Source organism: Passer domesticus, chromosome Z, assembly GCF_036417665.1.
Source record: "Passer domesticus isolate bPasDom1 chromosome Z, bPasDom1.hap1, whole genome shotgun sequence".
Taxonomy (NCBI): Eukaryota; Metazoa; Chordata; class Aves; order Passeriformes; family Passeridae; genus Passer; species Passer domesticus.
The window spans coordinates 39,460,750-39,486,217 of NC_087512.1; the positions used below are offsets into that span (position 1 = coordinate 39,460,750).

General features: G+C 37.7%; 1 protein-coding gene across 3 annotated transcripts in view; it reads left to right on the plus strand.

Annotated features, from left to right (window-relative positions):
- Positions 1 to 516: 516 nt before the first annotated feature.
- The window catches only part of AOPEP (aminopeptidase O (putative)), a 187,129-nt gene continuing 162,177 nt past the window's right edge, over positions 517 to 25,468 (plus strand). Inside the window, exons 1-6 of one of the 3 annotated variants that reach the window (XM_064405455.1) lie at positions 552 to 667; positions 849 to 1,036; positions 6,863 to 6,917; positions 8,573 to 9,505; positions 16,537 to 16,703; positions 22,982 to 23,144. In XM_064405455.1, coding sequence (XP_064261525.1) covers positions 8,718 to 9,505; positions 16,537 to 16,703; positions 22,982 to 23,144 — 1,118 coding nt within the window. In that variant the 5' untranslated portion in view covers positions 552 to 667; positions 849 to 1,036; positions 6,863 to 6,917; positions 8,573 to 8,717. Of the gene's footprint in view, positions 668 to 848; positions 1,037 to 6,862; positions 6,918 to 8,572; positions 9,506 to 16,536; positions 16,704 to 22,981; positions 23,145 to 25,468 lie in introns of all 3 variants that reach the window. The other 2 variants (XM_064405456.1, XM_064405454.1) reach the window with 2 other exon arrangements.

Genomic DNA, 25,468 nt, shown 5'->3' on the forward strand with positions numbered 1-25,468 from the left:
ACTCTCTCAGGTAGGGTCACTTACAGGAGGTTACATAGGAACCCACATCCATGTGGGTTTTGAGTATTTCCAGAGAGGGAAACCCTCCGTCTCCAGCACAACCTGTTCCAGTGTTCACCTTCAATTTAAAATAAATTCTTCCTTATGTTGAATTTTTTTATGTTTACGGCCACTGTTGCTTTTGTTTATGACCTCTTCCTGTTGCTCCTTGTCTCTCTTTTCGTGAGGAGCCCAGAACGAGACACAGCACTCCAGATGCGGCCTCACGAGGGCCGAGCGGACGGCCAGCACCACCTCCCGCAACCTTCTACACTCCTTCCCACGCACCGCCGGATACCCTCGGCCCTTCTGGCCACACGGGCGCTGCCGGCTGATGGGCAACGTGTCATATGCACCAAATCAGCCTGCAGCTGGCGAGGCGAGGGCCGCTCTGCGGACGGCACACGCGTCACAGACGCCGGCCTGCCCGCTCCGGGCCGGCGTGGCGGGGCGGGCCCGGGCGGGTGAGCTCATCGGCGGGCGCCGCGGCCGCGCCGCAGGGGCGGGGAGGTGAGGGCGGCAGCGACGGCAGCAGCAGCTCGGGTGCCTGGGCGGGGGACGGCGTGTCCCTGTGTGTCCCCGCACACGCCCCGGGAGCCGGCGCGCAGGCGGGGCAGTGGCCGCCGCTGTAAGTGTTCCTTCCTTGTCCGTCGCCCCCCCGGCCCCGTGCTTGCGGCCGGGTCCCGCCGCGCTCGGCCGGCCGGGCCGGCATCCCCGTCCCGCAGCGCTTCCCGCCGCTCCGCCACGCCTGGGGCGAGGGGGGCGCTGGTGGAAGTGACAAAATTTACCGTCCCTGCCTTTCCTGACAGGCTAAATGGCTGCGCCCAGAGAGCAGTGGAGGGGGCGCAGTGCGGAGCAGTAGGGAGTGTGCTGCTGTCCTTTTCCACGCAGCTTGGATCGATGGCCTTCTTGTAGGCTGCTGAAAGAACTTTAAACGTGGGTGTGTCCGACCCTCTCAAATCTCTTCCACTCGTTGTCCTCTTTACAGTGGAAATATGTAGGTACCCTATGTTAATGAGTGGTGGCCTGTAATTCATCTGAGGATCTCAGCTTAGTTGTATGTTAGGTCCTTTACTCAGGATAATGGTTAGGTTGCAGACATCTAGCTAAATGGCTGAGATGGCTTGCCAGCGTTAACATTGGAAAGACTTTTTTGATTCCAGCCTTAAAGATTTAGTTCTTTGACTTTATAGTATTATTCATTAACTACAGCTGCCTTAAGTTGAAAACAGTCATTCTGTTCCAGCACAGATTTTATTTGGGTGATTCCTATGTATGAATATCGTCAGTCATGCATGCTCCATGTCCTGAATGTCAGTAACGCACAACCTTTCCTTTTGTATTTTGAGTGGAAATGAAATCCAAGGTAGTTCCTCTTTAATGCTGTTCTGTGTCTCTATAGAATCACTTGCTTGGAGGGACCACTGAAGATTATCTAGTCCTTACTCAAGCAGGGTTAGGTATAGCAAATTACCCAGGCCCATGTCCACCTTGAAATCATTTTGTAAAATAAAAACTGGAAAATTCTGTCCTTACACAAGTGTTGGTCATGGGGTCTGTTTTGTTTATTGGGGTTGTTGTTATTTTGTTATTTAATTTTGTTTTGTTGTTGTTGTTTTTGGTTTTCTTTTTTTGGGCGTGTGTTTTTTTGGTTTTGTTTTTGTTTTGGGGTGGGGTTTTTTTGTTTGTTTTTTTGGGTGGGTGGGTTTTTCTTAATAAAGTAATGGTAAAATTGGAGGCTGAAAATTGTAAAACACATATTTGGTCTCTCTTTAAGTATTTGGTCATTATTGTAATACAAATAATTGTCAGTGAAGTAAAGATGGGTTAAGGGTAATATCAGGATACTCTTCCTAGCTCCTCTACAGTTGTAAGTTATGTTTCTTTTTCAGTCCTGAGTGTTTTTCTTTGGGAATTAGTATTTTGGGGGCAGAAGAGGACTTTTTTTTAATTTCTCATCTTATTTAAGCTGGAAGATGGAGTTTTCTTTCTTAGCTTGTCATTTCAGCTCATAGAAATAAATTTCCCTTGCTGCTAACTTGCTGCTGTAGCTGGTAAAGAATGTCTTCCATTATACTCGTTATTCCTATAGTTCTCAGACTTAAAATGAGATTTCTGGAATGGTACCAATTGTTTTATCAAGGGATATCAGTGATTGAATTAATTTTCACATCAAAGCCTCATTACAGAATGTTTTTCTTGTGATGCAGAGTGAGGTCTGTAAGCTCTCTTCTGTGGATTGTTTTATAATAGTTTAACATAGTGTTTCTGTTAGTTTGTTTAAGCCTTACTTTCATCTATAGAACCCATTCTTGCCTCTAAAAAGGCTTAGGATCTCTTAGGTATTTGTCTTATATGTGTGTAGGGAAAAAGAGTTTGTAATTACCAACCAAAAATAATGTATACATATTCCTTTGTATTTAAAGAGTAAAATTATTGTTGATGCTAGTGGTCAAAACCGAGTGCTTAGTAAGATCTTAGTGTCTTCTATTGTGTGGAAAATTTATAAACCTGGATTTGGAAGAAGCTGCCTTGAAAGCAGTTTAAAGGGCATTAGTTACAAACCTCTTCTGATTATTTAAGAGAATGTTTATCCAAAAGGCACTTCTTTCTCATTTTTAAGTTTCTTTAAATGTTAAGTAGAGGGCATTACAGCCTTAATTCTAACACCTGCTTGTTGAAACCAATTGAATCGGCTTTTTTGTACAGATGAAGAAAATCATGCTTGGCTGAAGGTGAAGAGAGTCCAAACATGGCTTTATTTTGCTTGAATAAAAAGCTGGTGCTGTGTCTGAATATTGGCCAGTGGCATGTAGGGAAAGTCTGTCTCACTGAAATTCTTCTACACCTTTTGAAGAATACTGTGAGTGCATAACACAATCAAGTTCTCTGTGCTTTGGAGATTCTTGTTTGTGGATCAGGATATTAGCTTCCATTACCAGCTCAGGTGCATGTGCCAGGCTGTGTGCTCAAGTGGCTGTGCATGGGTGCATGGACATAGCTATCTCTTCTGACTGTTGATCAAAGCAGATGATTTTGGCAGGATCTTCAAACAGGATTAGCATAAATTGGTAGGGTTCTTCTGACCATCCTTAGTTTGCTAGAAAATTAAATTTGCATAAATTTCTATGGAGTTCCTTAAATGGACTGTTATTTCAGGGAATGAGTTTGGGTAAGGTGTGAAAAACAGAAAAGCTGAGATGGAAATGGGCACTGTCTTAGGGATTGATGCCTGATACTTGTGTCAGCATTTGTGTGTTACTTTGTGTGACTCTGACTTTGCACAATAAATAATAGTGGTATGGTTTGTAAGGCATTAACTGGTTTATGTATTCAAATATTTGCAACAACTCCAACTTGGGAGTTTTCCAGGGCTTGATAGATATCAGCTACAGATATGTAACTGCTTGGATTCATTGGAGACTTGATCTTCTACTATACGGCCCTCTTTTCATTCATTTTTGCTTTCTCAGATTTTGGAAATGCATGAAAAATGACAGGTGCAGTTGTGCTCTGAAACAAGACGTATTTTGTGTATGCTTCATGTTTGGTGTAGGCCTTCATGACAAAATGCAGGACTGTTTTCGGCAGCTGTGCTTTGTGCTTGCCTTTCACAGTTGTGTAAGCCATGAGAGTGTCACATGTAAGATAGTCCCTCGCTAGCTGGTGTAGCAGGAGTGCAGTGAAATTAGTCATATGCTTGGAAAGGGAGTAGATAATTCAGTATAGTGAATTCATTCTTGACAGTGTGTTTCTAGCTCCTGACACTATAAAATGAAGTCATCTCTTATGACCATGCATCTTCTGTTTTTCAAGGTTTGGGGTTTTTTTTTAGGTTTGTAAGCCTTTTACTTGCTTCCACCTAGTAGTGCCTCTGATGGACGTTTCAGCAAGTTCAGAGGCTTTTCTAATTTTCTTATCTGGATTATTACTGTTAGAGTGGAGTTAGACTGGAGTAGTTAGCTATCAGCATTTAAAATAAGATCTTCTTGGATTAATGAAATATTAATATCAGATATCATAATTGATTATTCTAGTTTTTAATGTGCTGATTACAAGTTCAACTAGACTCCTTTGTATAGTAGTTCTCCTCCTCCCCTTCTCTTTCAATTGGTTCACCAATTGAAATGTGTATTCAGCTGTCCCTGGGTTATTATTTTTTCCTCAACTTTCACTGGACAGAATTATATTTTGAAGTTCTTCCCTCTTTATTTCCTTTTTGCTTTTCACTTTCAATCCTGAGACTATGAGTTACAGTATATTGCCAATCAAAAATAAACTTCCCTCCCCACCCCTAGACATTTTTAGGAAGCTTAGTCTTGTCTACTTTGCAACTGTGTTTTATGTTGCCTGGAAACTTTTTTTTTCCTCATATTTGCTTTCAGAGACCTGTGTCTCTAATTCAGACTGATGCTTTTTGTATTGAGTGGAAAACAATGTTATACAAATATAATTCCCCAAAGGGTCATATCTCTCCTGTTGCCTATTCTTCGTGTCTTTTATGCAATTCTATTATGTGCTGCTGATCAAGATTGACTTTACTAATGTTGGCCACCATCTGCTGTTATTGCTTATTCTTTTGTGAACATCTGTCTTCTAAAATATTAAAACATAAAACCAAATAATCAGTTTTTCTTGTAATTTTATTACTTACAAAATGTATTTTAAAAGTACATTTAATAAGGAAGATCCATTGAATTTAAGGTCTATCTTTGAAATATACTAGTAATTTTTTACATCTCTTTGTGTGAAAGAAATATGACATGAAACACTGTTTATGACATGAGCATCAGGACTTTGTAGCAGCATTACAGTTTCTAATTTCTTTTTTTCCATGCCTGGAGTTCAGCTAGTGAACCTCCTTTGAGGTTCACTAGCTGAACCTCAAAGGAGGTGAAATGCATTAATTGCACAGAGATGAAAATGAGATACTCATATTATGGGTATATTATAGCAAAAAATATTACAGAAGACAATGTCAATTAAGAGATGTATTTGAAAAAAAAGATGTCCAAAAATGTGTCTTTTCTGTGAAGCCAATATCTTGATATATGTGTAAGATAGTGAACAACTTATCGTACCAAATTCAAAGAATATTTCTCAGAACAGCATATTTATGAAACAGTAGTAAAAGATGTACTGTTTGCATACACAAAGCTCAAATATGTACAGAGAGCTTACAAGGTGTACAGCAAGGGTTTTGCTTCAGAAGGTGAGGTAACATGTTTCCTGTAATATATCAACTCCATGATTAGCATTTGTTCTCATAACCTATGAAGGAAAAATGAAAAAAATACAGAATGAATGACAAATGCTAGACTGAATTAGTTATGTGATTGTGCACAGTTTGGGAGTTAAGTTTTTTACACTCCATCTCAGTCTGTATTGTCAAAAAAAAATGTAGGAAATAATTATTCTTCCTTTGTAGGAAAGAATCCTTCATTTGTTTGCCTAGGTTTGACTTGAAGATTTGTATTGCGTTGCAGCTCCTGTTGATTCTGCCTAGGATTTTGATAGGCTGTATTTTAGTACCAGCAGTACTACCAGTATTTTACTACCAGCAGTAGTAATCATGTTGGAGGGATAATAATACTATGATTTATTTACAATTTTTGGGAAGACTTGTTTGAAGAAAAGACACCATGAAGTTAATATTTATTCAAATGCAGTTGGAATCAAATGGTAAATAAAATCATTATTTACAGGCTGTTCAGTTAAACCCCCCAAATTATCATGTATTTATGAAAAGACATCACAGTCTATACAAAGAAGAGAATGGGGTTTACATAATTGATAAGGTTGTACAGCTACCTTTTTCCTCCTCACCAGTCCCTAGTCATTACAACTTTTTTATTTTATGAGCGCACACACACTTTCTCTGTATATTATCTCCGTGGTTTAGTCATGTCAGACCAATGAGGGACAGTTTATATGTAGATGCTAAATTTCAAACAAAGGATCCGTGTGTTGTTTTACAACATCATTGAACTAGCATTACTGATTGAAAGCAAATATACATACACCTAGACTTCAAACAAATGTAACAAAATATGTTCATGTAAATAATTTTGTCCTGTTCAGTTACGTGCTCTGAGAATGGTCCTTCTAAAAAATTTGTGAAAAAGTTCATTACCTTTTAGCTCTGATATTACATTTTGTTGTAATTTTTGTCCTTCTCTTTTGCTGAAGTGCATTCTTGCTTTACCTTTGCATTTTTTTTTCACTTGGCTTTATTTCAGGTTTGCTTTAATATGATTCCTGTGTTATTTCATTGCTACAGAGGTTGTGTGTGTGGTCATTCAGTGCCCTGATCTGTTATTTTTTCCTTCCTAATAAAAGGCCGTCTATTTTAGTGCCCACTGTCTATTTCAGCATCCAAATAAACAGTTCATTCCTGTATTTTCTTCTTGAATAAAACTGGTAATTTCCCAAGGTGCTTGAGGTCCAATATTTGATAAGCCAACCAGAGACCAAAGAAGAAGTAGATACCCATTTTGTCTGGGACGCAAGCATTTATCCATGTATTTGAATGTCATAAAATTAGCAGTGCTGTTCATGACAATGACAGAGAATGCTGTTTCCTGGGAGTATATTTTGGTGTTCTTGTACTTAACATTGTATATATCTGTTCTTATTCTTTATTTTTTCATTTAGTGTTTCAGTTCAGTAACAAAAAAAATCATCTCTACAGAATACAAAAACCAATATATTTTTATATTTTTAGAAAATTAGCTCCGTGTAATGCCTTGGAATGCATGGAGGATAGTTGTATTTACAAGACAGCTTAGATTTTTTTGCTTGTCTTTTCTCCATGCCGCTCTAGGGAGAGGCTGCCTACATCTGCTGTACACAACCAGTCAGGACCTGGAGTATAGCAGGTAATCTTCCCTAATTGCCTTATTCCAAGGCTGGCCTCTCCTCCCTACAATTGTGTGCATAGGATAGTACTTATGTTTTATAAAATATGTCAATATTATATTACAAATATTTTCAAACTAAAAATATGTTTGTGCAAAACAGAATTTGAGTGTTAGTTAAGTGTTGTTTTTTTCCCTACCATGTCACTCTGCTTCTTTACTCTATTACTTGACCTGCTAGCAGTCAAGAGGTTTTGGTAGTCAGAAAAAAATCAAGGTAATGTCAGGTTCAGTCTACAGCATTACACACAGTCATCATAGATACATTGCTCACGTTGCCTGAACTTACTGAACTATTTCATTGAAAGAGCCTTCTGATGTGAGCTTGTTGCCTCGGTATGTTTGCAGAAGTACTGAAAGATTGTTAAAAATTCAAAGGAAAGTTTTTCTCAGCTTGCTGTCAAAGACAGCTCTGAAAGAGCTGTTTCTGACAGCTAGAAAGCCACTGAGGTAGGGAGATACATGTTATGTTTTTGTGCTTTGTTTGAAACTAGTTGAGGGAAATATATGGACATTTTCTTGCCCTGAGCCTTTCACGTAATGATAGTAGCTTGATAGCATGCCGTGGATTACTACAAAAACAGATACAGCAAGGGTTTGGGGAGTCTGATTCTCCTCTGTGCTCACTTTGAGAGCTATATAAAAGTTGGCTTTGGATAGTGAAGTCTATGATGAGGTGAAAAACTGTGAAATGGATTGTGCATGTGACAATGGAGTATCTGTTCTCTTAAGGCACTTAGAAGCAGGCCTGGCTGCCTACAATAATGAGTGTCACTGAAATGCCAGGGAGAGAACTGTCTGCATTTCATCCTCTGATATCTATTACTCATCTAGAAAGCAAATAGAAAGGACTTAAGTGGGCTAAAAGTGCATGACTTTCACTCAATGGTTATAGCTAAACAGAGAATCCATGTCAGTTCAACTTTGTTATGAACTTCTGCCTATGCTGCAACAAATGTTGGTGCATTTTAGTATTTTTGTGCCTTAATAGGTATTTACATATTATGTCCAGTGAAAAGACTTTGTTTTCTGTAAGGCACTATTCTGAGTGTTGTAAACTTCCAGCTACAAAAATGTAATTGTATACCTCAGGTATTTAAGATTTTAAAGCACTTCATGAGCAATCTCAGAGTAATACTTGGAATGCAGTCCTTGTAAATTGGCTCATTTTCTTGTAAGTGCTGATATGAGAGTGGTTGTAATGTGGACAAGCATTGTATATAGGAATTTATTACTCTAAACATTTAAGACCTATGAGGTGATTTAGACTTGTTATTTAAAATCACAGCAGAAATATATCACTATCTTTTGATACTTTTGGTTGTTTCTATTGATTTACAGAAGCTGTCTAGAAATACTTTCATTTGAGTTCTTCTCTGAAAGAACAATTCAAATGAAAGTATTTGAGTCCTTATCTGAAAAATACAGCCACTGGACCTTGACAACAAATCCTGAAGCAAGCAGATGCCATTCTAGCCTGATGCCACTGTGTGGAGATACAATCACCATTTAGCAGTAGTACTGTAATAAAGTCAGCTGGACTTTAAATAGATTTAGCATCGGTGCATTTCAGAAATGGTTGTGAGATTATTTTCTTTTTTTTTTTTTCTTTTTAGAGTTCAAGAAGTGGATAAACTACAATTTCAATATTTTAATATTACTCAAAATTATTTTTAGTACTTGGAGACTGAATATTCTCCTGGAGTCATCATATGTCAGAATTGTCCAAGGCTGTCTGAAACTGTTGCCCAGTAGGTGAACATGGAGACAGAGCTAGACCCCATGAAGGATGATTTGCCTTTAATGGCAAACACTAGCTACATGCTTGTAAAGCACTATGTATTGGACTTGGATGTGGATTTTAAAAGTAAAGTTATTGAAGGCAGCATAGTTTTGTTCTTTGAGACTGGGAGCCAGTACAGGAAAACCAGCAGTGCTGGCAAAGAATGCTGCCAGTCACAGTTTGATGAAACCTGTAAAATGAGGGCATCTGAACCCTGCCACATTCCTATGTTAAATGTTAAAATGAAATGTAATGATTTTGCTGTCAGTGGTAAAGAGGAAGCTACTTCTGATGAAAATAGTAACCATAGCAACAATGAACAGGCTTCTGGGATTTCTAGTTCAAAGTACTGCTGTGACATAGAGGATCGTGGAAACAAGGATTTTCTGCTGGTATTGGATTGCTGTGATTTATCTGTGCTAAAGGTTGAAGAGGTAGATGTTGCTGCTGTGTCAGGCATTGAAAAATTTACAAGGTCTGCCAAGCTAACTGGTGTTTCAAAGGAGCTGGAAAATCTCAGGATTCGGATTGTACATGAACTTGTGACTTTACCTGCAGATCGCTGGAAGGAACAGCTATACTATTTTACTCACTGTAGCCAGGCACCTGGCTGTGGGGAGCTTCTGTTTAGTACTGGCACCTGGAGCTTGGAGATACGGAAATCAGGAATTCAGACTCCAGCGGACTTTCCTCATGCAATAAGAATATGGTACAAAACCAAGCCAGAGGGAAGATCTGTTACATGGACTACAGATCAGAGTGGCAGGTATGTAACTGTTTGCTGAAAGCTTTGTATGCAATAAACTTAAATAGGTGCAAAAATGGAGAGTCATAAAATTGCTGAGCAACTATGAAGATGATGAGTACACTGTTCCACAGTTTTCATTTCATCCTTGGTTTGATTCCATTTGCTGTCCTGTAGAAGAACAGACAATCTCTCTGCTCGTGAAACCCTAATAGACTTGAAGATCACAGGCCTATCTTAGTGATTGTGTTTGCTCTTTTTGAGTGGGAGTAAATAACTCGTGTGTATTTCAATAAGAATGTGCAGGGAGTGGGGAATTGTCATTTAGGGAAAGAAAAGGTATGAATGACAGGTTACTTTATGCTCTTTTTGCTTCCTGGCATACACAGCATAAAGTTCAATATATATAACATTTAATAGAATTACTTCACAATTAGTCCTTTATCAGTATTGTAATCGACTTAGAAATACAGTCTTTTCCTGTTTAGTCTCTCATAATCACCTTTCAAAATCTTCTTCATCTATAATGTTAAGAACATTGGTGATGGCAAATGAACTGCAAACTGAAAGAAGAATTGGCATTATATTTAGCGTTAGCGAAAAGGACATGGTATTGTACTGAAATCTTCAATATAAGCCTTTTATAGAAGGGAAACTACAATGCACTCTTGACTTTTACAACTGTAATTGTTTTATTGGAATGTTGAAAGGTGGATTTTAATGGCTGTTATTTCTTTCTGATGTCTAAAAAGCAGGAACAAAGTTGGAAGATAAGGAACAAATGTGACCTGATTAAATATTGCTTTTCTTTCCCAGTCAAGAGATAAATGGTCACCTTTTATTTCAGTTATATTCATATAAAATAAGTCTTTTCACTAGCATCTGTGTTGGTGAGGAAAATGAGGCCTTTTGATTGCATATGTGGTGGTTAGGGAATTCTGCTACTAATCTGTAAGCACCATCAAGTCCCGAAATGTCTCAGTCGTGTTCTTTATTTCTTTCCCTTCCTTTCCTCACTCCTTGAGGAGTTATTTTTGGTATGAATTTAGGAAATGTAACTTGATATAGTACCCTTATATCCGAAAATTCTGAATTTTGACTTCATGTGAAGGTAGTGCAATTGCCCATGATCACATGTCTATGTCCACCTGCCCAAATAACTAATGTTAGCAACACTCAGCTGGTATAGGACTCTATAGGACCTCTCTGTGGTTTGAGCATTTAAAAGTTTCTTTTAAGTATCTAAATCATGAACAGTTTTGACTCTTTATAAGCCTTTCACTGCAAAGCATTGTTTTTACTTTAGTGACATTTCATGGCAGTTGTACACTAATGGATGGAATTTTATGGATCAGTAATGGAGCAGAAAAAGCAGGCTTGACATGGATCCAGGAGTTTGATGGTATAAAGCAGTACAATCTTATTTATTATCAGGCCTGTGTAGGGTATTCCAAAACCTAATGCCTGTCAGAAAATAAGTTTTCATAGCATAGTCATTAGAATATTTCTTGGTATCTTTTTAAAATCAAATTCTATATGTGATGAGCCCATAAACATAGTGGTAAATCTCATATTGCCATAGGAGGATTCTTCAGATTGTTCCAAATTATGCATCCAGCGCTGGTTTGTTTTTTTTTTCAGATGTCAAATTGTTTGCCAAAGGAGTCTATACTGTGGTTGCAACCCTGAGAAAAGTAAATAACAAAGTGCACACATTGTGTAACCACTTCCAATGTTTCCTGTGATTTAACACTAGTACAATGTTTTGAAATTTAGTCTATACACAATTTTATCAAGAGCTCCATTTTATTTGTTTTAAAGAATGATGTACACAAAAAGCCCCAGCTGAAACAAAGCTTTGTGGGATGAGTTTAGGCAAGATCAGATACGTAAGTACAAACATGTTATCACAGCAGGACACACTTCTGTTTTTAGTAGAGGAACTGAACACATGGAATTTCAGCACTTCCCTGTCCAAGTTTTTTGGGCCAAACAAAAAAGGCAATGACAGAGCTGACTTGTGCTAATGGAAAGAGGGAAGGAGGGAAAGTATAAAGATATGACCAGGATGCCTACCAAAATACACTTGATGAAAGGGACACTTTTGACCTGTCTAAACTTGGATGCTGGTTCCTTCCATCACTGGTGTGATGACACAGGTGTATGTACAGCTGGGTCATAAGGCATGTTAGGGAACCAATCTAATTAAAAGTAAGTAGAGGGGGGAAGAGAATAGAAAGGAATAAGATGTGTTTGGAAAATACTGACGAGGTTAGTTTGGAAGGTAGAGTTATTTACTACAAATTACAAAACATGTCATGAAAATAGATGTTTGGTTTTTCAGTGGTATGAGTTAGCATTGTTCTGTGCTCTTGGAAGCTGGAAATGTAGAAAGGGAATAAAGAATTTGGTTTTCTTCATAGGCAAGGTTTGGTAGAGTAAGATAGTCCAGAACCGTGGTAGGCCACGCACGGATCACATCCTAAGAGGCTCTCCTCAATTGTGGGGAATCTCTACTGTTATTTTGTTTAATTTTGTTCCCAGTAATGGGAACATGGGAATATAAATATTTGACAAAATAAATTAAGTATTTTGAAGTTTGTTGGATTATTCATGTGATATGCAATGACTTCTAAAGACTGACAAATTATATTAATAAAATGAAAAATAAAACAAAGAAAAATAAATCACAAAAACCCCCCAAAAAGCACAAACAAACAAAAAACCCCATACAAACAAACAAACAAAAAACCACCAAAAAAACCCCAAAAAACAAAAAAAAACCAAAACAAAAAAAAAATCCAAACCAAAACCAAATAAAAATTAGGCAAACCCTGAGTACAAAGGAAATGGGTTTGATATACCTGAAATGTGGAAGGCAGCAAGCCAATATTTGTATAAAATACAAATTGTATCCTCTGAATTAGTTGTCCTAACTTAAAGGAAGGCAGTGAGAAACATGGGTATTACTGACTGGTGTCTTTTTCAACAGTAAAACATAAACAAGAATACCTGGTTTAGTGGAATCTGATGACAGTCACTGGAACCTTGCACTTGATAGGGCAGAGTAAAAAGTTCTCGTGATTTCGATGCCAGAAAGTCCTGCTGCTTCAACAATGTAATCTAGAGAAAGGAACAGAATTTCTCTTTGCGGAAATAGGGAATGTGATTTTTCAAATACCAGAAAGGGGTAGAGTTTCTGAGCTGGGCATTTTCCTTGACAAAACCTCAGACATTAGGCAAAGCAGATTGACATGGGTGAGCCTTAGAATATGTTTCAAGTGTTTTATGGCAGGCATCTCAAGGTCTGCAGGTTTCTGTTTAGAGAACAGATTATGAACTGAACATTTATTATTAACTTGAAGATTGTGTTAATTAATTATTATAGTGGGTAAGCTTATGTGGGAGAGGGAGATCTCCCAAGAGCTGGTTTGAACTGATTTTGTTGAGTTGTAAAGATATGTGGCCTACTGATGAGTTACAATTGCACTAATCAAATCTTCATCAGAGAGATTACTGAGCAACAGACAGTCTCTGGTCTCCTCTTGGGACAAAACCAGACATTACCACAACTAGTACTTGAATTCTCCAGTGGTCTGGATGGCTGTTCGCTTGGGAGTATTTACCCATTTTTCTCAGGGTCTTCTTTGTAGTTAGGACAACTGATTCAGAGGACATAATTTAAATTTTTTTACAAATATTTGTTTCTTGCCTTCTACATTTCCAGGAATATCAAATCCACTCATTTTGTACTCAGGGTTTGCCTAATTTTTTTGTTTATTTTTATTTTTTGTTTACTTGTCATAAAGTTGTCCAGAGGAGTGACCAGAAATGTCACTCCTGTGTTTTGTGATTGTTTTGTGGATGCTTGTTCTTCCAGTGTTACAAATAACTCAATAAACATTCTGAGTTTTCTGCTTACCTTTTGCTGCATGAAATTTCCTTAATACTTGAAACCTATCATGGCAAAGGTTATGGTTGGCAAAAATATTACATAAGTAGATGATTTGAGTATTACAAGGTGATGAAAAGTTAACTGGGGTGGAAGGGATAGAAAGAGGAAAGGTAGTAGAAAGAGGAAAGGAACTGAGAAGTTTCTTGCTGGGAGCGGTAGAGATAAATTATTAAAAAAGGTCAAATACGTGTATCAATTGACAAACGCAGTCTAAACCTAATTATTTTTCTTTGATACTCTGTCATGTGCTTAGATTGGCTGGTTTTTTTCCCTGGGTCAAATGAAGAAACTGATTGATACCAGAGTAAGAATTATGTTTCTGGTCCTCTTATGTGCTGAAATTGTGCTGCCTGACCCCAACAAAGACAGTTGTCAGCTGCAGTGGATATCCTAAAGTAACATTGCACAATTACCAATGCTTTAAAAAGAAATTACCACTGTAAAAGAAGTACGACAAATATCTAATTAAAGGCTTACATAATTGTTCTTCTTATAGTTTGCTTTAAAAATTCAGAACTTGTCTATTTCATTACTGCTTTTTTAGCAGACATAATTGGGTATATTTAGGAAAATAATGAAGTTAATAAATATGCCTGGTAAAAATTGTATTAAAATGGGTGAGGAGTGGAAAGAAGTCCTACTTCTGAACAACAGATTATGTACCTGACCAGTCTTTCTCCACTTATCTAACTCACTTTCTACTTGGGCTTTTATGGTAGAGACTTGTGACCTTCCTCTGTGTGTATATTTTAGTGTTAAAATGTCTCAGGGAAAAAAAAGCCACTGGACTAGGAGGCTTGGAACTAAGCCTGTAGGAGCAGCTTGAGTGCTAGCACTTAGCATATCTGTTCACTGAGTTTCATTTTCCCCATCTGCAAAATTGTGTTGACATTATCTGTAAAATACCTTATGGTCTGTAGGTAAAGGTGCTCTCTGAGAGCAGGTGACATAAATGTTCTTGGTAGCATCTATTCTTTGTAATGTTTATATTGTATTTGACACAGCATTATAAGATTTAGTTTAGCACTGTTCTGCTAGCCAGTTTTCTCTGTCATTGTGTCATTTCCCTGTACAGAATATGAAGATCACCTATACTGCTCCTAAGAGTGGATTGCACCAATGGCACCTGGCAAAACAGCCTTCACAGTCCATGGCAAATCATTAGGAAAATGTGTGTAGCAGCAGTCATTAATTCCACCTTTCCTTTTTCCTCTCCATGCCTTCCCATCACTTATGTGTTTTAGGGTAAATAATAATCCCAGTAGCTCTTGACTAACATTACTAGGGGGAAGCAGGTCTTCCTGGAAGGTGAAAAAACAGGTTCTTGTTTCCTGTGAACTCACTGCCATGCACTCTTTGTTTTTATGGGAGGAAAGCCAATTATTCTATGTATATCAGATAGGTTACAGATTCAGTTTTAGGAGTTTAATTTTAACTAAGTAAATTAAAAATCCATGCAGATTAGTGGTCTATTACATTTAGCTGTACATTATGTTTTAGTGTTTAAGAAATAACCACTTGGCTTTCTCTCCACTGCAGTTACCTGGACTTCACTCAATGTCTAGGTCCTACTCTATTTACTCTGGTACATGATGGGGGAAGTTAGACTGTTTTCTTTTCCTGCCTGTGTGCATTAACAATAAGGCCTACTTAAACTGCAGCTTTCATCTCTGTTTTGCCGGAAGATCAACTGGCCTGCATTAGTTAAGCCACAATAATTTAAAAGTGCTAAGACAGCTCTGGATGTGCCAGTAGCACAGATAGCAATGACAAGAGGGCAAAAATATCTTCAAAATATATTTAATCTGTGACTTTCAGTATTTCCAAGTTCTTTCTCTTTGTATAGTTTGAAGCTGGCTTTAGAGAAGGAATAATTTGAAAGGAAAAGCAGTTTGGAGGGGAGTAAATAAAATGCTAAGATCTTAGCCATTACAAAATCAGTTTTGCCCTAACAATTTCTCTCCTACTTTCTGAAGCGTGATAATTTTTCAATTCAAGTGATGAAAGATACTGATCAGAATATTTTTAGCCTCAAGCATTCACATAATATTTAGCTTTAAATATTGTAGGTTTTAAAAGTTCAGTGTAGTGAAATGATGATTTCAGGATTTTCTTTCTTTTACTGGAGAAACCTATTGATTGTGGGTTTTAATATAATTTATAATTGAAAAATTAGCTTTTTTTTTTCCTTAAGTGGTGTTGTTATGCACGTAATAGGAATTTAAATAATACTGCAAAATGGAACAAAATAAGTAAACCAAGAATCACTAAGTCCATCCACCAGCAACAGCAAGTTAGAAGGAGCCAATGAAAGGCCTTGTTACCTTCCCAGCTGTAGGTAAATGGCTAATAAGAAATTTACTGTCATGAAATATTGCAGCTGAAATTGGAAAGGGGTAGTAGACTGGGAGGTTCAGCTGGGGAGAGATTTAGAGTTACTGCAAAAAGAGCAGTACTACAAGGAAGATTGCTAAGTAGGAAGCAAGAAGGAGGCTGAAGCTAACAGGTTAGAAAGTAATTGTTCTTATTATATGCCATGTAGCTGAAATTCCCAAAGACAGGTGAGCTAGGGTGTACTACTTTTAAGATTAAATATAAAAATGCCAGGATTTATTGAGGCTTGGACTAAGGAAGACTCAAAACTAGATCTACTGCTGATTTTGCTTGAGCCTCCAGATTGCTAATCCAGGAGACTGGATTCATGATAGTGAAAGCACTACTGGAATGATAGCAGGGAGGTGTCACAGGTGTTGGTGAAGCCCTGCAATGGCATTGTCAGAAGATACTCAGAAGCCTTCTTTGACCTTATGGGTACAATTGGAAGCTATTGTATGGGGCTGGAAGACTCATGCAAAAATAGGAGAGGGAAAAGACTGAAGTTAGTCTTTTCTAGTTTAAAGGTATTGTAATAATCTTGCTTTTCTTACCTTAAATGACTTAGATTTTACTTTGATTAGTTCATGTCATACAGGTTTGGAACCTGCAGTGCTGAAGTTAAAGAAGGAAACCACCACAGCATCTTTGAATTTTTTATGTAGAACTTAATTTAATCTTTCTTATTGTAATTCCAACGTCAATCTCTTTTCCTTCCATCTAGGCCATGTGTTTACACAATGGGATCACCAATAAACAACAGAGCCCTCTTTCCATGCCAAGAGCCACCAATTGCCTTGTCAACGTGGCAAGCCTCAGTTCGAACAGCTGCAGGCTTTGTTGTGTTAATGAGTGGTGAAAACTCAGCCGAACCAGTCCAGCTTCGAGAAGGTGAAATACATTTTTCAAGGCAAATTATTTTCCATACTTTTATAATTAGAAATAGAGCTTGGTAAATAAGTGATTTGTGAAAGAATGAAGTTCCTAACTTTTATAACAATTCCATGGCCATCTGTTATCTCCATGTCAATCTGTGTGGAAAAGTTGCCTGCTCAAGGCCTCAGGATACTTCATAAGTACTCAAAGTATCTACATTTCTGTGTTTCACAGTGTTGCTTTTTTTCTCCCTCTGTGTTTCCAAACCTAGATTTAATTTTTCATAAATTTGCTTTATTTTAATCATAGTGTACTCGAGTTTTGTAGATTCAAACCTTAGCAGGCTCTCAACAACTTCAGGCCTTGGTAGATAACTATCTTTCAGTTTTAGTTCTCCAGTCTGAGTGTAGTTCAGCATGTGATTAGAAGCAGCCATAGTGCCATATGTGTTGCCTGGAATACATGGAATATCAGGTCAGTGCCCCAAAAATCTGATCTCCATGGTGGTTTTTTGCATCTTTTTCAACAGTAAGCAAAAAATAATTTCTTCTGTATTGGTTATACTTTATTATCTAAACTTCTTTCTGCACAGAGGAGAAAGTTTTTAAGGCTTGTGTAAATTCTACATATAATGAAGTGGGTCTTATTCTGATGAGTTTTGATGTAATGTGTCAAACTGGGTAAGTATTTTCTAGTGTGAGTAGTTCTGATGAGACATAGCATGTAAGATAAAGTTAGAATTAAGCTTTTCTGGGGAAAAATATCTTCCATTCCCCTTTAAAAACAGGCAGGTTTATTCTTGAGTGGAAAAAAAAAAGAGAAAGTCTCTTGATTTGAGAAGCATCAGTTAATCCATTTTGATGGAATTGTCTGGTTATATTGGGCCATATATGGGGCCTCTTTCAAGCCTTGTCTCTGCTGCTGAAATATGGAAAACTGCCATGATGAGCTTCTCAGTTCCCTTGGAGAATAATACTTTCCTGTCTCAGCATCAAGAAAGCAAGGATACTCTTGACTTTGAGTAGGATAACAGCTTTTCCATCAGTGTTTAACTAGATTAATGAGAGATCATAGTTTTCTTGCTTACATACAGCTGAAAATGAAAAATCAGCAAGCTGTTTGGGATTGTAACATTTTACAAAACTAATACAGAGGCAAAAAGGGAAAGGAGTGGAATGTTTTAAAATCCAAGTAAACCCAAGATTTAAGTGCTAATTGGAAGCCTTGGATAAATTTTTGGCAGTTCTGGAAGGTATATGAAACGTATCCAGTTTAAAATTTGGTCTTTAAACAACAGAAAGCCTTCCAGGGTAGCTTCAATTTAAATAAGTTTGCCAAGTTGTTTACATACAGTATGCTATTGCTGTGCTGCATATTTATACTATCAACATAACTGGCAGAATAATAAAATATATTTTTAAAAAATGCAATTTATTGGAAAGAATTAGCATTTTGGTAAGTAGTTGTGAATAAATTTATTTTGAAAAGAATTACAAGTTAGCTGAATTTTTCTTTTCCTTTTAGAGTCATATTTAAAGCCAGTGTGCAGGCAGACAGTAAGAGAACAACAAGCAAAGTTGATTCCTTCAAGCTTTTAGAGATCTGCATTCTGCTTCACAGACATACATCTCTACATGTACAGATGCAGTAATCCACAGCTGGGCTAGGTGTACTCTTATATGCAGATTCCTTATTTACCACTTGTATTTGCAGGTTTTGGCAAGAGTCTGTTTCCTCCCATATGTGCCATTGTTGCATTCTGCCTCCTACAAAACTGTGGTTGATTATCATTTGAAATAGAGGGAGCCCACGTTTATTTGAAAATAGTGATAGAATATTTACACAAATAGAGATGGTAACTATTTGAGTATGACCAAAAGTGCTTAAAATACCTTACATTCTTTGTGGACTACTTAGAGAAGTTGATCAGAAAAATGCAATTAATAATGCCCTTTGGGAGAAAGCTTGATTGGGGAGGGAGCATTACATGTATGTGTAATGTGAGCCATTTAAACATTAGATTTTTTTTTTCTACATTTGTCAGTTTTAATTTCCTTCACCATGTTACTATAACACATAGAAGCTGCAAATACATTTAGCCACAAACATCTATTTGTTCTATTCATATTCAAGAAGTAGATATTTAGCTATTAAGCGTGAAACAGACTGGCTCGCTTTTTGCTTTGTGGTTACTCTACTACTGTGTAATCCCTGATCTTGTTTTGACACCACAGTGTAAGTGAGGAGTACACTGGTACTGAGAAAAAATAGAGTGCTAGAAGAGCCACTGCTCCTGCGATGTAGTTATCAGCAGCAGTTGCCTTTGCTTGTGCTCCTCCCTTTCCACAAGGCAAAACAAAAGAGTGCAGTCCTTGTGTCGGCTGATCTCCAGTATGTATCAGGGTCTACAGCATGGTAGTTGAGAGCTTGTCACACGCTACTCATCCCTCTGAGTCAGTGCTGAGCTAATGCTCTGGCATGAATGTCAGAGAGCTCTGAGGGGAGTTCTGGTTTTCAGATGAGATAAAAAAAATCCCCACAAGTTTCTGAAAGCTGGAGCGTTCTTAATCCTGGTATTTCCAGCCAGAGAGTAGTTTTTACATAACTACTTATTTAGCTGCATCTTTATATATTAGCACTAGCTCTTATCTTGAATACCTGTTGCTGTGTGGGGCTATTTCTCCTTTTCCATAGAGGTAGTCGAATTTGTGGGTTTTAGTAAATAGTAAACATCAGCTGTATTTTGTGGTGTTTGTGTTAGTGCACACTATTTGGCAAAAAATATACTGGTAAGTAAAAATGTTCATAATGTACTTGCATCTGGCATTAACAGATAGAACTTTGGCATTTTTTCAGTTATAATGAACTCTACAAGACTCAAAAAATTTTAGTAATTTCAAAGATAGCTGAATGCATTAAAAATTCTAGGAAGTAATTACATCATTCATCATTATTATTTCAAGTAGGAGAAATAAACTATCTTTACATTGTTCTTTTGCACAATTATAAATAGATTAAAATTTCCTACTCTTGTTAAACATTTGCATGGAAAGGTTTTCACTTTTAACTCATAGAATAGCTGACTGTTGGTGCATGATTAGTGGAGTTATGACACAACAAATTTGCTTTGCAGAACTGAAAAAAAAATTTTTTTCAGAATGACAGGTAGGGAAAATAACAAAATGTTTTGAAAATATTATAATTTCCTAAAATTATTGTGCGTAGGAATCAAGTTGTTTTAAAATTACCTTACAAGTACTGGGGTGATCTGTTTCTGTTTTCCCATGGACTAATCCCAGCCCAAACACTTGTTTTTTCTAATGTGTACTCACTTAATCTGAAGATGGTTTTATGGTACAAAGTGCTGTGTTTGGTATAGAAAGCCACGTTTCAGCTGCACTGTTTTCTGTTATCCTAGAGATGGAGCTGTATCCAAGGCTGACATTGAAAAGCACAATGCAGCCAGAGGATGGAGAGAGCAGCAAAAAGGAGTTGAGTGAAGCTTGTGATCCCAATCTGTGTGCTGGGATAGATCACAGGATATGAAGGAAAACAAAACAAATCCCACTGACGTGAAGACAGTGTAAGGAAGGAAGTGAAGTTATGGGAGAGGTCAGGCTGGGAGACAATCTTACCAGTAGTGAGAGAAGACACAAGGTCAGTGAGTTAGTTAAGCTGTCTTTGAGACAGTGCTTCATGGTTCTCTCCAGAGAGAACTTCTGCCAGCAAAAAGACCTTTTCAGTCACTGATCAGCAAATGCACTGTTTTCCAACTTGAATGATTCTATGGTTCTGTAGGGAGAACTTGCTTATCATGGCCATGCATGTGATTTCATTGAACAACTGTAGGATAAATATATAGGTATTCTACATAATTCTTGAATATGAGTGCAGAAGGCATCAAAAAGCACTGCAGGAATTGGACTGAGCCCTGGGTAGATATGCAGAGACATTATAAAATTTGGATCTTTCTCTGAGAGGATCCATTGTTCACATGATTTCTAAAATCCTTGCAAAGTAAAAGGGGCTTTGGTACCTTCACTGTTTTTGCATCAGGTCAGCTGTAAATATTCTGTTCCTTGCTAATTTGTATAGATTTTTGCATGCAGTACATGCTGTTCTTCTCTCTGGACTGCTAATCTGATTGCCATGACATTTAGACATTTTGTTCAAGCTGTTTGTGGAGTGTTTTTTAGAAAAAAAACCTCTTGCTTGTTCTAGCCTGTCTCACTAAACTTGTTTCTCACTGTAACCCTCTCTGATCTCTACCTAGTATAGGCCAACACCCTTTCCTTTTAGACAATTGTGCAGTTGTGAGAGCCTTCTCCTTTATATCTTGTGTCATTTGGAACTGTTTTCTGTGACTACTTTTTGACTTCCATGCTTTTTTCAGAACATAGTTGAAAACGTGACAGTTTTTCAATTACAGTTTTCTCTGATGTTATTTAATTCTTATGTTTTTACAATTAACATAACTACATGGAACATTTAGTAATGCTTTATAGCATTTAGATGCAGTACTAAGTGTAGAACCTCTGAACCTTGTCCTGTATGTGTGTAAGTTAATGGCAAAATTGTTACTAACTACAGTCTGTGTAGGCTTGGGCCTTTAGCACAGTGTCTATCAATGAAACTCTGTACATCAGGAATTTGGCATTCTGAAATAATATATTGTTGCTGCCGTGGACGACCTTTTTCTCTCAAGGTGACATTTGCTTGTCTTGGCTTATTTGTAGCCTTGTTAAGTTAAAAATAATAAAAAACCAAAAGGCAGAGTGAAATTTGGCAAAGTTATCCTGCTTATTCCCAATGCATTTGGAGCAAATAAATCCATTCTGCTTACATAGTGACAGAAGCTTACGAAAATTGCAGGAGTAATATATGTTCATCTGACAATACTGACAAAAGGTTTTTGATGGATGTTGCCTAAAGTGGAATGGGGTGAAGGCATATAAGTGGTTTCTAGTGCATATGAGAGACAAAGACTTTATCTGCCTCCCAGAAGACTTCACAAATGGTATTGTTTTGTCTTACTAAATAGGAGATGGAAAACTTGTTGAGGCTAAACTAAAGATTTTTTTCTTTGTCCTTCCTTTAGACAGCCTGACCTTCTTAGGTCATTAGGGTAGGAAATCAAGTGATGCTTTGCAGCAGTTGTCTATTTCCTTTCCTCTGTGCCTTGTGGTCTCCACTTAGTTGTGGGTTTTTTCTCTTTTGGTAGTGTTCCATAGTCCTAGTCAGAATACTTTTGCAAAAGAACAAGTACTAAGATTCTCTCAAAATAACTGAAGTTTGTATGTTTTCATGTTGCCCTAGCTACAGTCATTTGTACATGATTCATCAGATTGTAACTCATGCTAGGCTCTTTTCAAGATAATTAATCTATTAGTGTGGTGTAGTAGCTGTATTATGACGATAAATTAATACATGGATATGATTTTTAGACTATATCCTTTTTAAAGGGATAAACAGAAAATCTAAGCAACATTTGTGTTAATGAAAAGTATGCTGTTCTAAAACATCCACCTTATAAAAATGGGTTTGTTCATAATGCAATTCTATGCCATACTCCTTATCTCCCCACATTGTGTTCCCATAATGATAAAACCTAGCATATTTTTACCTTCTAATAGATTCTTGTCTTGTTTTAGCACTTTCATGGGGTAACATGACCAAGTTGCTGACTTAGTAATATCTCATCTGAGTCTATGCTTTGATTTCTTACTGCCTTGTTGACATACTACATACCGCAAATAGCTGGGTCCAATTCACAAACATTAGTGTTATTTGATGTTAGAACTTGCCTATCAGTTTGGTACTGCCCAGGACAAAAAGGAGAGGTTTTGGGTTGTGTGAAATAATAGTAGAAGCAGGACAAAATTATAAGATAGTAGACACAAGGTTGAAAAAGTTATATTTGAAGTTATATTTTGTGTATGTGTATGTATTTAAAGGTGTTGCTAGATGTCATGTCTGATGTAATTCTTGGGTAGTAACAGTACAATCATGTTAAGTTGCATTAATAACCCAATCCCACTTATGGATGATTAATTTACAGGTAAAGACATCAGCAGTTAGAGCAAAGTTGCAGGTGTAAGTAAAAAGAACACAGAATCCATGGTGGTTACATACCACTGTTCTTATGTGTCTCGATGCAATTACTTTTATTTCCTCCACAAAAATACCAGGATGTAAGGTGGGAGGTTTGGCCCAAAATCTCAAGTACATGAAAATGTCAAGTACCTAACGTGTGCTGTAAGACTCATGAGTCTGTACAAATTTGTTGTTTACAGGTATCTTGAGCTGGTACTACTATGTGTCTATGCCAATGCCAGCATCCACCTTCACTATTGCTGTGGGGTGCTGGCAGGAAGTTAAACTGCAGTCCTTCAAACAAAAAGCTGCTATTGGAACAAACACTGAGTTTTCCTTGCCATCATCACAAACTGATTTAAGGTAGGTGTTTATAATATTATTGAAAAATGAGATATATGGGTAGCATTTCCATTTACTCTGTGGAATGTGAAAATGATTCATATAAGCCCAGGAATCAAAATAGAACTTGTTTAATCTGAACAGAAAAATCTTGACAGGAAAATAATTCCAAAGGCATTATTTCATGGGAGTGGTTCTTTTTATGTGAAAGCAAGCTGCTTAGTGAGCAACAGGGTTTGTAAATTCCACTGTCCACTAGATTTGTATCCTGTATCCTTAGTACCCCGCTGCAGCAGTGCCAGATGCTGTCTTGTTTGTTAAAATACTTAACTCAGTCCATATTGGATACCTAATGGCTCCAACTATGATATTGCCTACTTACTTTTTTGTTTTGCTCCAGTCTTATTGCCCAGTTAGAGTTGGCCTGTGCAATGGTTTGTCTGGGGTGATGTGTAATGACCAGGTACATGAAAGATCTGGTACAGTGGTCCCATAAAATAGAGTTGGACCAATGATTCTTAGCTGGTTTTGACCAAACTATTAGAAATATAATTATTTTGGATACATCTGTTCCTCCTCCCAGTCTAGTTAAAACTCATTGAGTTTGAGTTATTAGAGAGTGGTAGATGAGCAGGAAAATATATACCTGAAAATAAGATTTGAATATAGAAAACAAGTTTCTGAAAGAATACCATTTGCTTTCACATGTATTCACCTTAGTTAGCAGAAGTCTCAGACATGGGACTTGATTTCCTCATATATTACTCTCAGCTTTTAAAATTAATATAATACCATCACAGAACAACCCAGGCTGTAATGGACCCCGATAGTTCATGTGGTCCATTCTTTCATGGGAAGGAGCTTAGATAAAGATATCAAACACCCATTGGTCCTTGTCTTGGCTATGTGGCTCCTTGTGAGGAGAGCAACTCTGTGCCCTTTGTAGATGCCCTTCAAGTACTGAAACACTGTGATGAAGTTCTATTTCCTCTTCCCTGAAAAGGCCTAGCTCCTTCTGTCTTTCCTCACAGGGCAGATTCTGCAGCCCTTTGTTCATTTTTGTGTCTTCCTTGAACTGTGAGGACCAGAAGGAGTCGCGGTGCTTCCCGCAGGCGCTGTGCCCGGAGCGCGCTGATCCGCCCCGCGCCTCTCTGCCGGCAGTGCCCCCGCAGCTGCAGCCCAGGCTCTGGTTTGCCTTCGTGGCTGCAGTGCCACACCAGAGAGTCGCGGCCAGGACATTGTCCCCTGAACTTCCGTGTCCCTTTCAGCAAGGCTGCTCCGCAGACACGCGGGTCACAGCCTGCGCTGGGCCCTTTGGTGAGGTCACCCCAGGTGCAGGACTGTGCCCTTGTCTCTGCTGCACCTTGCACTGCTCCTGCCTGCCCCACCCTTTCAGCCTGTCCAGGTCTCTGAGATGCCTCTCCCTTCTGATGTGTCCAACCTCAACAGCTAACCTGGTGACGGTGCTTTCAAATCCATCATCCAGAATGTTTGTGAAGATGTTAAACAGTGTGGGGCCCAACACAATTTCTTGGGGAACTCTGCTTGTGACAGGCTGCCAGCCTTAGTGAAAACCACTGATCACCACTCTCTGATCTCTGAGTGTGGCCTGTGCATCAGTTTTTGTACCCATCTTGCAGACCTCCTATCCGGTTTGTATGTTGCCTGTTTGTTGAGGATAAGGCTGTGTGAAACTGTGGCCAATGGCTTGCAAAAGTCTGGGCAAACGAGGTCCACTACTCTTCCCACATCAACAGGAATTGTTATTTTATTGTAGAAGGTGATTTAGGTTATAAGTTTTTATATATTTAACTATATTATTTATCAATTTATTTAACTTTATTATTTAAGTATTTAACATTTTTCTGTTACTCAGTTTGAAATTTCACTGAAAAAATACTTGTCTTTTAGACAGCTGTTTTGAATAATACTTTGTTGGCATTAAGACAGTGGAACTACTGAGGCTTTGGAACTTGAGGACTTAATATGGATGTTTTTGTTGGAATTTAAAATTAAATCATTCTAATGGGTTGCAGCTTGGCTGATTATGGTTAAAAAATGCTAATTAATCTTGGGAATATAAATTTTCATACTTCATGTAGGATCGGTAAGAAAATGCTCTAATTTTGAAATAATTTACAGTTTTAATGAGCTTCTAGAAATTGCTTTGTCTTTATTTCTTTGCTACTTTATGTTTATAATATGACTGCTCTGCAAAAATAAGCTGTAGATGTATTCCTCTCCAAAGTACAGCACATTTCATAATAGGAATTTATTTATTGATTGATTATTAATTATTAATTTATTTATAGATTTTGGTGCAAAAGATTATTCTGGCTCAGTGT